This window comes from Myotis davidii, unplaced genomic scaffold (assembly GCF_000327345.1).
Source record: "Myotis davidii unplaced genomic scaffold, ASM32734v1 scaffold238, whole genome shotgun sequence".
NCBI classification, from domain to species: Eukaryota; Metazoa; Chordata; class Mammalia; order Chiroptera; family Vespertilionidae; genus Myotis; species Myotis davidii.
This window is the reverse complement of record NW_006293779.1, coordinates 9,916,622-9,931,891: the sequence shown is the minus strand read 5'-3', so window position 1 is coordinate 9,931,891 and position 15,270 is coordinate 9,916,622. Positions and strand designations below refer to the sequence as shown.

The window sequence follows — 15,270 nt, the reverse complement described above, 5'->3', positions numbered from 1 at the left end:
ACGCCGCCGGCCCCACGTCTCGCGATAGTTACCTCCCGGGCGGCGCTCCCGCGGAAGCTGCGCAGGCGCACTGGCGAATGTAAGCGGAGTACAGCGCCTCGGCCTCCGCATACTCGCCCTTCTCGAAGTGGGCCTGGGCGAGGCCTAGGGTTGCGCGGCTTCCCTGCCCCTGCGGCCCTGACATCGCGGTCGGAGGTCTGGTCTTCGAGGTGGAAAGAGGGCTGATTTCAGGGGCGGAACCGCAAAGCCACTTCCGGACCCGGAGTTTACCCTCCGCGCTAGCCCGGGTGACAGCGCCTCGCGGGCGGAGCGCGCAGGCTGCCGGGAGAGCTGGGACCGGCCCTGGGAAGGGCAGGTCCTTCGTTACTGTTAGTCCTGCCGGCCTCGGTCCCCAGGAAAGTGATAGATCGAACTGGCTCCCAACCCCGTGGCCCAATGCTGCGAGCAGCTTGCCCTTTGTTACAATGGGGGGGCGTGGGGGCAGGGCATGCCGGAAGCGGAAGAGACCTCGGTTGTTTTATGAATGGGGAAGTGCAACACCTATCGGGTTTCAGCGTCTACCCGAGCACGACACCCCTGTTCTGAGCAGCCTCTGTTTAACCCCGAGACTCTGTGGAATCCCACTCAGTTGTCCCATGGTCCAGCGTCCCAATTCAAACTGTTTATTAGCTCCAAGACCATAGACTGTAAACTTCCAACCCTTTTGAACCTTGGGAATAGTATAAAGATTAATGAAATAGTAATTCCGTGTCGACGGTCTGTGGTCTATGATGTTACTTTACATTCCTTGACATTTTATGCCAAAAGGAAACCCATATAGAAATTTAAGTATGTTTAATTCAAGTAAAAATTACGTAAAATGAACAATCCAGAGGAAATTTAAAAAAAAATTCCATGTGCAATCACATCAAAAAGAATAAAATACTTAGGAATTAACCAAGGAGGTAAAAGACTTCTACAATGAAACGTTGCAGAAAGTAAAGACATAAATAGAAAGACTTCCCGTGTTCATGGATTGTAAAACTATATTTTACAAGTAAATATGCCATCACAGATTCACTGGAATCCCTCAAAACTCCAAAGATGCTTTTACAGAAATAGAAAAATCCATTCTAAATCCATATGGAATTTCAGGGGATCCCACGTAGCCAAAACAATCTTGAAAAAGAACAAAGTTGAAGGACTCATGCTTCCTGACTTAAAATCTTACTACAAAGCTACTACAGTGATCAAAATAGGGTGGCACTGGCATACAGCAGTCTTCTCAATAAATGGTGCTGGGAAAACTGAGTATCTGCATGCAAAAGAATGCAGTTGGATCCTAACCTAACACCATATTTAAAAATTAACTCAAGATGAATTAAAGCCCTAAATATAGGAGCTGAAAATACAAAATTCTTAGATGAAAACGACTAAAAACCTCGGATGTGACACCAGTGGCACAGACAACAAAAGGAAAAATAAATTGGACTTCATGGAAATTAGAAACTTTTGTACAATAAAAAGGCTATCAACAGAGTAAAAAGACAACCCCGAGAAGGGAGAAAATGTCTCGAATCATGTATCTGATAGGAGTGGGGGATGCAGAGATGGAGATTCTGGGGGGCAGGCTGGCTGGCGTGTCCACCTGCTCATAGAACACACTCGGGATTCTGACATGGCGTCCCCATCACACGAGAAGCTCTGGTCTACAGGACACTAAAGGGTCGTGCCCTATGACAGGTGCTGGGGCCAGGTTCAGTGGCTATCCCTCCAACTCATGCCCGTCTTCCATAGAGTCCACCTACATGGGTACTTGGCCTGCAGAGTGGCATCATCAAGGCTTCCCTCTGCCAGCTCACTCAGAGATACAACTAAAACAAGATGATCTGCTGACAGTGGTATGCTTGCTGCAGCCCCATGCTGTCAACTGCCACAGGAAGTGTGGCCACACCAACAACCTGTGCCCCACAAAGTCAAATCAGGCTCCTCCTTCCCTACAGGGTGGCCGCCTACCTGAGCCCCCGGGCCCTGGGGCCTCAATAAAACTTCCATTTTGTTAACTGGAGCAGCAAAAAATGAAATAATTTTTTAAAAACAACACACACATATTCATACATATACACACAGGTAAACATGTATTTCCATAATATATATGAAGCACATCTAAAACTCAACTTTTCCGAAGTTGGTGTACTGTTTTGCATTTCCACCAGCAACATATAAGGGTTTCAACTGCTCCATATCCTCACCAGCACTTGTCAATTTTAAATAGTATAGTGATTATTTTTAAAATGAATTGAGAAAATAATAAGAATACACAGAAGGGGGCAGCATAATATTGCTATTTGCATTTTAGAAACTCAGTAGTAATATCTTGGAGCTATATCATCAAATTAAATACTCCTGATTTTCTCTTAAAAGTCTAGTAACATAATTTTCCCCTCGCCCCCATTTCTAAGGAGTGTGTGGCCTCCAAGGAGTACTGCGCTCTAACCTCCAGTCACCTGACATTTGCCTAGTACCCTAATAGGTGGCAGTGGTCATAGTTTCTCCTGTTTGGTAGCAAAAGCGATATTATACATGCATTATGCCTCCAGACCCTTTCTTCTCTTATCCACTCTGCAGCCCAACAGCCTCCTAACCAACCCCCACGAAAATATTTAAACTAACAAATACCATGTTATCCCTAAGTTCTAGATAAAGGAAACTTAAGATAACTCATTTTTTTTTACTTTAATATTTATTATTTTCATATTATTTCACTTAATGCCACATAAACCCAAAGATATCAGCCCCTGAAATACAAAAATATAATTTCAAAGTGTACTTTAGAAAAAATGTCTAATACAGTCATATTTGTGCAGGACAGCTGGCGGGTCAACAATGCTATGTTGCTTTTGGGCACAGTGCCTACTTGTTTAGCTTTATCAGTAGGTTCTGTCATCTCAGTACTTTGGCTTACCATGCGACTTTAAAACTTCACATAGTTCAGACCAAGTTATATGATAAAGCATTACTTAAAGGGACTTATTACAAGAACAGAACATAACTGTTTCCTATACTATCTTTAATATACTACCTCTATCCAACTTCTCTCCAAGTATTTTTCATATATAGACAATTTTGTTCCCTGTGCCCCTTTCACCATGGGAGAGTTTGTTGTTGTTATCCTGAAAAAATCCTTCATGTTGAATAAAACCAGTTGGGTCAACTCATGCTGTGGGCCTTCCTCTAGTACCTACCACTTTCAAGACAAACAAGGTCCCCAAAACATGGCCGATCACTAAACCTTTCACAGCTATAAATCCCAAACAACATAATTAAGTCTACAAGAGGTTATTTAGAGATTTTGGTTTCTATATTAAACTGAACAGGAAGTAGGGACAGCCACTCAGGCTCTATCTGAAATAATTAACTGGAGGAAAGATTCTAGCACTCAGGCATGGTTGAACTAGTAGCAAATGAGAAGGCCCGAAAGAGAGTTCCCAACAGATGTGTTAGGAAAGGCGTGAGGAGTCAATAGCTGATTTGGGGCTGGAAGCAAATTGTTTAACCTCCTCTGGTACAACTTTGCCCGTTCTCATGTTGCCTTTATGCCCTCGCCAAGACTTTTCAGTGACTTAGTAATCTTGACACTATGAGAAAAAAATTTCTTATTCAGAATATTTCCACAGTATCATGTAACCAACCACAAGATAGATAGATTGACATGAAATAAGGTTGACTTCCATACGTTTCATATGAAAATCAGCATCATTATTTCATAGTCATAGTTTAACACAAAATTATATACATAATATGTACATGTGTATATAATATATATATATGCGTAATTTATATATAATTTTATGTCAAAATACAACTATGAAATAAAGATGCTGATTTTCATATAAAGTGTCTGGAAGCCGACCTTATTATGTACACAGTGATAGCTATGCACATATGCTACCATGTTTACAGTTACACACGACTTGTCGCTCCTTTATGCCACTGAGCTGTGGCATAAGGGACAGAAGTTGTAGTTACTGATCTCCTGAGCCAGCACGCAGTGCTTGCACACACTGCACATCCAGAACTGGTACTCGGTGATGGGGCTGCCGGTGGCAACGCATGTTGGCAGTTTCCCTTTCCCTCTGTGAACATAAGAGGAAGAACAAATCATTACACTTCAAAGCTTCTAATTACTTACAACTTTATTACATTTAAAAACAAGAATAAAAAATATTTCAAGGTAAACTTAAAAACTTTTCTTACAATGAGAAAATAAAGCATTAATATACTTCTAAGACTAAATAATATAGGGTATAATGTTAAGGTAACCTGCTTCAAAACTTAGTGCCTTAACTACTATATCACACTATTATACATACAGAAATCCAAACTTCTAAAAAGGGAGAATGACACTTACTAATTAGAACTAGCCTTACCCTTTAAGAAGGTTGTCCAATTCCGATTTTCTATTGTCTTTTGGCGTATGTTTGGTGAAGATCTCGATGGCAAGGTCTTCATATTGCTGTTTCTGCTCGGGACTGAGGCTCTCCAACGATTCGAGTTTAATAAAAGCTTTGGAACAAGTCCCAAAGGCTTCACAGGCACAAGCGCAGAGCGCCAGCAGAGAGTAGATCTCCACGGCGGGGATAATGTCTTCATAGTCTCGCAGGTGAAGAGCTGGGGAAGAAAGAACAATGTGGACTTTGCAAAGCAATTCTGATCGCGCCTGGGAAAGAATCTGTGCTGCGCTGTCTTAGTTTACCCGACATGAGCTTCAGCACAGTGAAAGGAAACAATGGTGGGAGGTCGGAGCACTGGCCGGAAGAAGCACACTAAGTGATCTCCAGGGTCCGGAATGCCAGCTGGCAGCTCCGGTCCTGGAAATAGAGACTGATGATCTGTGAGGGTGTGATGTGCTGGTGATGATAGGAGCAGCAGCCTGGTGACTTCACAGTGGCCCAACCAAGATGCTACAGGGAGGCCGGGTGGAGGGGACATTCTACAGTACTGTCGTGGCCCATCTGAAAGCACTATGGTTCAGTCATTCATGTGTCCTGGTTTATAAGAAAATTCTCATACCTATGCTCTTTTGAAATTAATATATCATACTGCATGTAAATAATATATACATTACAGTACATAAATACAATGGCATGTTACACAACTACTAAAAATAGTCACACAGCCCTCTTCACCAACATGGAAAGATAACTGCAATATACTGTTGAAGGTAGAAAGCAAGCCCCTGAACAACATATATTGTATTGATATTTTTTTTCAGTAAAACTGTATACAAACAGCAACTTTAGGGGTAAGGAAAAATGTTGAAAAGGGCCCTAGCTGGTTTGGCTCAGTGAATAGAGCCTCAGCCTGTGGACTGAAGGGTCCTGGGTTCAATTCCAGTCAAGGGCACATGCCTGGGTTGCGGGCTCGATGCCCAGTGGGGGCATCCAGGAGGCAGCTGATCAATGATTCTCTTTCATCATTGATTTTCTATCTCTCTCTCCTTTTCCCTTCCTCTCTGAAATCAATAAAAAAATATATTTTAAAAAATGTCAAAAAGGAAGTTCACCCAAATGTTGGAAATGACTATTTGTGAGTTATAAAATTTTACTTTTTTCTTTGAATTTTTTTGTTTTAGTTGAAATTGTTATATAAGTGTCATTTTTATTTTAAAAATTTAAATGCTATAGAAATCTATCTACTATTATAAAAATATTTTACAACATATTAGTTTTTAAAAAGTACACAAAAGTATGATCTGCTATACTCCCAATATTGTAGAAAAACAAATTTACTTACTTAAATATATTTATTTTATGTAATATATTTTATTATATAGATGATAGATTATGAATATATAAATATTTATATAATATGTATATACACACATACAAAAGGACATGGCAATTAAGTGTTTTCTTTGGCTGAATAGAATAGTTAATGCTACAAATGTTCTTTTTTGCTTATCTCAAACTTCTTGTTTTTCTGTGAATCGTACATATTACTTTCTATGTATTAAAAAATAATAAGAATGTCAAAAAGGGGAATGCACAAACACATTATAGATAGCAAATCTCAAACATATGAAAATAAATCCATCGGAAAAAAGGTGTTATTGAAATTACTATAAGGCCCTTCCTATTCAGCTTAGAATTTTAGACCCCGCCCCTTAGGGACCAGGCCCACCTGTCTTCAGTGCGCTGTCCGCATAGCCCTCATAGAGCTGCCTCTGCGCCAGGATGAAGAAGTGGTAGGCCTCCGCGCCCCGCCAGGCGTTATCTGTGAGCCGACTGGTTGTGGACAGCACCTCTTCCTCCAGCAAACCAGCCAGCGCCGAAGTGGCCTGCAAGTGAAGCACTGGATTCCCTCAGCACAGCCTCAACCACGGCCCCGCCCAGAAGATAACTTCTGAAGTTGCTACATTCCAATCTCTAAATTAGCAGATTTATCACTACAAAACTGTCACTGCAGACTTAATTTCTTCATTATAATTCATGTTTTAGCAAACTGGTGCGATCAAATTTTCTTCAGCTTTACCGAGGTATAATTTAAATAAATATAAGATAGCTAAAGTATACATTGTGGTGACTTGCTATACATATACATTGTGAAAGGATGGATCAAATTTTAAAACAGTATTGATTCAACTTTAATAAGAGGTTCATTTGCATATTAAAATAATATACATAACCTAGAAAATTTTTAGGACTCACAGATTAGAAAGGATTTTCTAAGTAAGGAATTAAAGCAGACTGTAGATTAGTCTTATAGTAAAAATAGTTTTCAATATTTCCAAGTAAAGATTTCTAACATTTGAGTACTAATTCCCTATCAGTCATTCCTTTCCTCATATCATTTAAGGAAATAAATGCAAATAGGCAAATTAAACAGCCTGTCCAAAAAGAGAAGTTTGATTGTTTTTTCTTTAAACACTTCGGATGAGTTATATAAGGGTCTACTTACCTCCGAACTCTTTCCTTTAACTTTTCCTCGCTGAGCGTTTTTCACCTGCTCGTGGTACTGCTCTATCAATAAGGCTGACAGTACATACAGCTTCTTGACACACAAAGGTTTAGTTCTTTTCTTCGCTTCTTCATCAGCAATCTTTAAGCATTTAAAGAATTGGGGGAAGATACTGCTCAATCTATATTTGTACAGATATAATCACCTCTAAATTTAATTCTCTTAAAAAAGGAGCAAAGTCAGTAGGATGGAATATAAATATCCCTCATTTTAAATATTTTTAAACACACTTTCTTTTCCTTCATACTGATAAGTACTTAGTTCCTTCTTAGTATTTAACCCTTGAAGTTATAACTTAGAAGATTCTTAGAAAATAACAGATGTCAAGTCAGAATGAAGAAAGCATTCAAGGAATGGGTAGTATTTTCCATAACAGATTTTTTTCTTTTTCTTTATTAATATATGTTTATTGATTTCATAGAGGAAGGGAAAGGGAGAGAGAGAGATAGAAACAAAAATGATGAGAGACTCATTCATCGCCTTCCTCCTGCACGCCCCCTACTAGGGATCAAGCCCGCAACCAGGGTATGTGCCCTTGACCGGAATCAAACCCGTGACCTTTCAATCCACAGGCCAATGTTCTATCCAGAGCCAAACCAGCGAGGGCACAAAGAAATTTTTTAAATAATGTTCTAAGTACACAGAAATTAAATGGCTTTAACATGGTAGGTATATCTTTCAGAAATTTTTATTTAAACAATTCTGAGGGAAGTTTTTCATTTTTTTCATTAAAGCAAATATGAAAAGAATAGAATGTAAAATGTGCATACAGTCATACTGTACTAGTCACCTTCCTGCCAAATGTATATTATGAAAAGTGTAATGTCTTGCAGACGTGTGCATTTTAAGGGACCAAAAATTCTATTGTCAACAGGACTTAATTCCCAGTTAAGGGAAATTGTACTTTGTGGTCCCTAAAAATCCTATAATTCTTTAATGTCAGTATTAAATAAACACATAATTGTTTAGGTAGCAATAAGATGCTAATATTAATAAATAAAGATAATAATAATAAGATAACACATTGTTATAGTAGTGGTAAAACCAGAGGTATTTTGCTACAACAAATATTTGTTTCCAAACAAATTCGAAAATGTGTTCTTTAACATCTAAGAAAACACTGGTAACTAGAACAAACCAAATACCAACAATATTACATACCTTAAACATCAATTTAGCAGCATCATAAAAGTAATTGGCTTTCCGATAGAGTTCTATGGCTTCAAGAGTTTTATTCTTTTCCAGTAAGTGAGCTGCATACCTCGCTAACAGAGATCCAATTTCTTTCATATTATGATTTTTAGCCAATTCAACAGCTTTGTTCCACTAGGAGAAAAAAATATACCGTTCAGTTACCTAAGCACTTATAGTCACATATCACAGACTTCACACAATAAGTCTTTAAGTTTATAATAATAATGCTGTATTAAAAATAAAATTAAAATGGTATATGTTTTTAAATCACTTAAAAGCAATTATAAGTTTTACAAGTAAAACATGCATCAAAATGATGACATGATCTAAGACTTTGCTTTGCTTAAGAAGTACATCCGAAAAGGAAAGCTTCAAAGTGGATAATCACATTAATCTTAAAATTCTAACTCTGCTCAAACTATGAGAGAGAAAAAGATGTGTATAGAAATCAAAATACACAATTTCAGTTAAGAAAATATCCTATCAGCTATAGCATTTGAAAGATATTTTTTATAAAGCAAATGAAGCTTAATAAAATACTTTGGGAAAATACTTAAAAGAATGCAGCGACAGTGAACAATGTCAACAACAATTCTGTACTTCAATTTTAGTTAAGTTCCAGCTCTTTAAAGTATCAAGTATACATTTTCTTTAAAGGCAAAAGAATATAGATTTGCCAAAGAAATATTAAGAAAGTAACTCAATCCTTTCCTCTTGCAATAATCATTACCTGGTCCTTCTATGGAAACAAAACCCAATCCTAATAAAATGCAGAAAATTATGAAATTGCTTCCAGATAAAAACCTGCCAGACTAAAGCGCAGGTTTACTTCCTGTTCCCATACTGAGCTAGTTTTGATTGCCTCAGCCTTAATGGTGGCGCTTGAAGAGGTGAGGGAAGGCCAGCCTTTTCTCAGTCCCCAACTAAGTCAGAGACGTCCTGTCTCCTGTCACTACTTTCATCCCAAGCTCTCCAACCCTTATGTTGGCCACAGTTTCTAAAGGACGACCACGGTCACTTAACTTCCAGTTCCTTACTTGGTTGAGATGCACACAGGTATCTACTGCTGCCTTTGGTTGATTACATTTCAAAAACGCAGTCACTGCTTGCTCACACATTCCAACTCTCACAAACATTTGTGCTATTTCCTGTAAGGACAAACAATACTATCAGATGTCACAGACCAAGGAAATCACTTCTACTTGAACTTACAAGACTCCCTGGGAACATGTGCGTATTAAATGGACTGGTGGTTACAGTAATTTTGCATTTAAACAGACAGAGGGACAGAGGCCACCAACCAGCACGGATGCTAACCATCACCCTCTATAAACCCGTGCTCCCCGGCTCCCACCGGGATCTGAGTTTTAACCAGGACCTGAAGACAGTGACTCTTTTCTTCCTCAGGTTAGAAGCTAGTTTACAGACACACCAACCTCTAAAGCAAACGCCACACTCGTGGTAAGCAACGCCTTTAGGCATATGGTGTCATCAAAGGTAACTGTTAATTTGAGGCTTACGGGAACTCTCATTCACAGAGTCCCCAATATCCCTATAAAGAATGCCCCAACAGGCTGGCCATTCATCAGGTCAGGACACTGGACCCGAAACAGCTCCCTCGGAGGGCAGTGGCAGGAGAGAAACCACACAAAAACATCACACCCATTTCCAGAATATTTTCTTTTCTTTCTGAATCTATTTGGCCAGAGTTGTTCTCTCCCCACTCCTACTTTTAAAATATTTTGAGAAATATAAAAGTATATTTTGTACCAACTATCTTTTAAAAAGTAATGCTTATATTTTCTGATTATAAACTAATACATTCTTATGGTTAAAAAATTTTAAAACACAAAAATGTGGTCACTCATAATCTATTAACCACAGGAGACCGTTCTCAACAGTCTGATGGAAATTCCTAACATCTTTGTCCTCTGAATACATGTGTGTATATGAGGTGGTGCATGTATTGTAATCATACCATACAGGGTGGGGCAATAGTAGGTCTACAGTTGTGAGTATGTGAAACACAGAGTTTATTCTTGTGTCATTATTTAGTAACTAGAGGCCCAATGCACGAAATTCGTGCAAGAGTAGGCCTTCCTTCCCCCAGCTGCCAGCACTGGCTTCCCTCTGGCACCCAGGACCCCGGCTCCCCTCAAAACTCCGGCTTTGTCCGGAAGGTCGTCCGGTCTAATTAGCATATTACACTTTTATTATTATAGATTAGTAATTACTAAACATTATTAATTTGTATTATTTTCCATACAGACAACTGTAAACCTACTTTGCCAAACCCTGAACTAGTATAAGGCTTTGTATCCTGCCTTTCCCACTTAAATATTATGTACAATTTACCATATTACTAAAAACTGCTTCAAAACTTGATTTGAAATGTGTAGTACTATTTTAAGTTCTTAATTATTTTAGTTGTTTAAGTGTTACTATAGCTATAATTACTTAGTATTGACTTAGTAACATTACTATTCTGGATACTCCACAGCAAGACTTTTTTCTGCGTCATTAGACACATGAACAGACAACAGCCACGTGGGCTACGCTGTTGTTACCCCCGGTCACAGGTAATTTCCATTTCTTTCCCTTCCAGAAAACACACAGGACGACAAGGAAGGGTGTGAAATGCCACTGCCACCGGGATAACTGCTCTAATTCACAACACAGAAAACGGGCTTCTCAGAACTCTATGCTCACCTGTTAGTTAAGAGACAACATTTTTGTGGCAGAGCTCACAGCTGGTTGGGGTGCAGACCCTGCAGTTGGGAGCTGCTAACTCTGTGGGTGTTACACCGCTCAGTGGTTTACATTTTGGATAAAGCAAGTCAAATACAAACTCATTACCATCATCCGACAAGTAAAGCTGCTTCAAAAGGACAAAGCTCCAGAAAACTTGTAGTTTCTCTTTTTTAACACTAAATATTTTATTGTTGAAATTTTAAAAAGTCAAGCTCTCTTTTTTAACTCTTGTTGCAGCAAATTTCAAACATACACATACTAAGCACCAGACATGGCCTGGACTATTCAAAGCAAATATCTGACCACATATCATTTCATCTGTAAATCTGTCCTGGTTCAGCTAAGTTTTATAAGCAATTTTATAAAATGGGTAAAACTACGCAGAACTGTGATCACGTTAAACGAAACTGAGATGTTTACCCAATAATCAAAGAATGTTACTAGGTTTTCCTCCATTTTTAAGTATTCTGTAATATTGATGTAATGTTTTAGCAATCAAAAGCATTGTTCTACATCTAAGAAACTAAGATTATAGATTAAAATTTTCCTTCCCATAGAGGATATGTCCGGACTATAACATAAAAACCTTATAAAGTAAACTAACAACTTCAAAAACTTCAATTTACAATACCCACTGGAAGCAACTTATGGTTTTCTGGAAGTGAATTGGCAAGATTCTCCAACCCCTCACAATCTTCTAACATGTAATAACACTCGGCTAAGCGCTCCTGGTGTTGGCCTTGTACGTAATATTGCACAGCATTCAACCTATGGGAGAAAAAAGGAAAACTTTTAAAGCTAATGTGAACCTCCTGATAAAAAGCACTTTCACCAAAAAATGTTCCTTCATTAGAGTTACTAGGATTATTCTAGTCAACATCTTCAGTTACAAAATGTCTTTGAAGCATAGAAATTGGGGGGCGGGGGTGGAATCTAAAACTGTGACGCATGCTTTAGTTACAACATTCTTTGAACAGTCTTAATACTGTTTTAATCTGATACACAGTGGTGCTTCCAGACACTGACATCAATAGAAAAGCATACTGCTCAAAATGAAAACTGAAGAAGAAAAGCCAATGATTGCTGAAAGTAACCTACAATAACAAAATAAGCCAACATAAAATGCTGTTTTCACTTTTTCAGAAATGAATCGTAGAATGGCTTAGAATTGCACACTGTGGTCTCAAACAGGAAGAGCTGCCGGGAGTTGAGCTCAAGGTTTTTGAGTCTGGAAACTCCAGAGCTTATCTAACAACTGGGCGCATCTCATGCCCAACATGAACCTAGAGCTACTTGAAGTGGAGGACCCGGGAGGGTGCTCCTCATTTCCTAGGTAAGAATGCCGGCAGCTACGTTCCACAGGCTGTGATTGGCCGAGTGGGTCCAGACAGGTGCCTTACCACTTCTGTCGGTCAGCAAAGTAGTCTCCGATGGCATTGTGGGCTTGCTCAAGGAGGCTGTCGTCCGCGTCACCAGACCCAGTTTTCAGGAGCTGGAGTACTCTAAACCAATCTCCCAACTTCAGCCGGAGGCCAATAGCAAGATCTCTGCCAACAGAGGCATTCATTCAGTTACTAATTCATTCATTTGACAAATATTTCTCAAGCGCCTACTTTGTGCAGGTCCAATTCTAGGGTACTGAGGATACACAGCAATGAACAGACAGACATGGCAATTCTCCAAACATTTTAGAAACTTAACTGACCAGGTAAGAAGCAATGGGGAGAACCTGGAATAGGGAAAAGGAAACAATTTGCCTCCTTTTATTTTCCTGGACTTCCAATTCCCTCAGCAAAATAATGACTTCAATAATAATCACTCCTTTTCATCAATTTCTTAGACATGATCAGGTTTATTTAAAAACCAAACATACAAAAACACGTTTGGCTTTATCTTTCTTTTCAGGGCTTGAGTCATATTAAGGGCCTCTCACAAGTACAAATAATATGAATAAAAATTAGACAATGTTTAGATCTGAAATGAAGTTCATACATTATTTTATATAAATCTAAAGTAAAATATAAAGAGTAAAACTCAATCCCTAAATACGTTTGAATTTTATTTCATGCTCCTTGACAACAGTAAATTAAATAATGGCATAAACCCAAATAATGAAGTGTGTAATAAATGATAAAACCCCCAGTCACTGTGCTCACATGATTATTTTTCCTACCCAGCGAAAAAATCTACCGGGGCCAGCTATTCATATGTGTGAAAACTAAGAAAACGGCCCCAAATTACAAGCCATAAATTAGTGAGGGGCATGGGGAATATCTAGGTTGTACTCCAAACTGAAATGATTTTCTAAAAGAAACGGTTGGGTGCCGTTAGTCTGTTTTACAGTCCTCCTTCCTCTGGCAGTGCCCCGGATGCCGGCACCCTGAGCACTGACCTTCTGTCCATGTCAAGATACATCTTCTCAGCCTCCTCGAACCTGCTGAAGTAGGCAGCCACTTCCGCCTGCTTCATGGACTCGCTCTGCAGGTGGCCCAGGCGCTTCACAAACTTGATGCCCTGGTAGTCTTTGCAGTGCACAAACGCTTGCTCTGCCGTGTGCAAATCCAGCTTCTGGAGAGCCGCTTCAGCCAGCAGGCGCCTTCAGAAAAAAAGAATCCGAAAAGTCTATGCAAATTCCTGATAAACGAGTCTTGCACCAGAACTCAGTGATCGTATCTATGGTTTCCAGTGAAGCATGGTGGGAGGCGATTGTTCTCACACATCTTTATGCCCACTTCATTTAATATGATGCCTATTCTCAGGTCTTTCAAATCTAAAATGAATTTATCTTAAAAAGAAGAACGAGAGCGGGAAGGCCATCCCGATGGAGGCTGGCAGGAGGGGGGGCCAGAGCTGAGGGTTTAAAAGCACCCACCAGTCCTAGCCGGTTCGGCTCAGTGGATAGAACGTTGGCCTGGGGACTGACGGGTCCCAGGTTAGATTCCAGTCAAGGGCACATGCCTGGGCTGTGGGCTCAATCCCGATTAGGGGGCGTGCAGGGGGCAGCCAACCAATGATTCTCTCTCATCATTGATGTTTCTATCTCTCTCTCCTCTCCCTTCCTCTCGAAAATCAATTTAAAAAATTTAAAAATTTAAAAGAAAACACCCACCAGCCACTTGGGGAGGGTTCTACTTCTACCTACCAAAGTCGGGGGTGAGGATTGTCCTCTATGAACTGAGACGCATCTTCAATTCCCACCTTCTCAATCAATGCTCGGCTATCTCGCAGGGACCGAATCTCAAAGTTAATTATGTAATCCTTGTTGGGATGTTCTGGATTCTAACGTAAAGATGGAAAGAAAAAAATTCAAATAGTTGCCTTTGGAGTATATGTTTCTTTTTTACAGTTTAACAAGAAACTGCATCATAGTGTAGGCAAAACTTGGAAGCAAAAGAAGTCCCCCGTGTGGGTCTTTTGAGTTACCCAGACAACATGCCTCCTAGGCTCTCGGGCTGCCTGTGGGAGGAGGGGACAGTGGTAGGAGTCCCTTTCTAGAAGGGACACTCAGGCAGGGGTTTCCCTCAGCTCAAACAGTCTATGGTCTATTCCCGAGGCACTGCTGACTTCTGGCCCAAAGCCTCTGCCCCTCCCTCCTTCACCTCCCTCGAAGCCTGGGCAATGAAAGGGTTGCTCCACGTGCAGCTGAGCAGCAGGCAAACAAAAGAAAAAGAGCTGGTGTTCATTGCCACTTTTGTTTTGTAATTTAGTAATCTAACAACAACAACAAAAACGAAGGCCTGTCTTGCAGGGAAGAGCTAATAGCCAAAGGAAGGAAACAAGTGGTTATAATGAACTCAGCAACATTCCGCGTATTCCAAGTAATGAAAAGCGAAGCGTATGGGAAAATGAGAGCCCTGGGTGTCAACAGCAATGGCTCCCCAGAGACCAGTTCTCTGAAAACGTGAACTGAGCCGCATGGACCCCTGCTCACCCTGCCACGAAGCCACTGTATCTAGAAGCTGGGACGTTCTCAGGGATCTCCAGGCACCAAGGAGGAATTAGTATGAAAAGAGCATGAGGCTGGGATTCAAACAGACCTGGCTCAAATCCTAACGCCGCTGCTTTCTGGCTGACAACTCTTTGTAGGACCTGCCTACCGCCCACGTCCTACAGATGCGAGGCAGGAGGGCAAGGGTGAAGGGTGAGAGGTGAAGCTTAAACGCTGTCAGTGTCAAACATCAAAGATGAAGTGTGAGGCATTATATCATCTCCACTGTGAGCATGGGGCTCTTCCCCGCGGAGAGCACTTCTGCAGCAAGTAAAGACCTGGCCCTGTTTAGATTTGTCAAAGACCAGAACTGGTTCCATCTGCAGTTACTGTAATAT

General features: G+C 40.2%; 2 protein-coding genes across 4 annotated transcripts in view; both read right to left on the bottom strand.

Moving 5' to 3' along the window:
* TTC32 (tetratricopeptide repeat domain 32) overlaps positions 1 to 480 on the bottom strand; it is a 6,718-nt gene extending 6,238 nt beyond the window's left edge. The window contains exon 1 of one of the 2 annotated variants that reach the window (XM_006767551.2): positions 33 to 480. In XM_006767551.2, the coding sequence (XP_006767614.1) occupies positions 33 to 184 (152 nt within the window). In that variant the 5' untranslated portion in view covers positions 185 to 480. The remainder of the gene's footprint in view (positions 1 to 32) is intronic. The other variant, XM_015566407.1, reaches the window with a different exon arrangement.
* A 2,425-nt stretch (positions 481 to 2,905) lies between these two features.
* Positions 2,906 to 15,270, bottom strand: part of WDR35 (WD repeat domain 35) — a 41,370-nt gene continuing 29,005 nt past the window's right edge. For both annotated transcript variants that reach the window (XM_006767552.2, XM_006767553.2), the window contains 10 exons: positions 14,087 to 14,223; positions 13,337 to 13,540; positions 12,345 to 12,491; positions 11,580 to 11,712; positions 9,231 to 9,341; positions 8,161 to 8,325; positions 6,940 to 7,080; positions 6,163 to 6,319; positions 4,410 to 4,650; positions 2,906 to 4,115 (listed from right to left, as the gene is read on the bottom strand). In XM_006767552.2, coding sequence (XP_006767615.1) covers positions 3,965 to 4,115; positions 4,410 to 4,650; positions 6,163 to 6,319; positions 6,940 to 7,080; positions 8,161 to 8,325; positions 9,231 to 9,341; positions 11,580 to 11,712; positions 12,345 to 12,491; positions 13,337 to 13,540; positions 14,087 to 14,223 — 1,587 coding nt within the window. In that variant the 3' untranslated portion in view covers positions 2,906 to 3,964. The remainder of the gene's footprint in view (positions 4,116 to 4,409; positions 4,651 to 6,162; positions 6,320 to 6,939; positions 7,081 to 8,160; positions 8,326 to 9,230; positions 9,342 to 11,579; positions 11,713 to 12,344; positions 12,492 to 13,336; positions 13,541 to 14,086; positions 14,224 to 15,270) is intronic.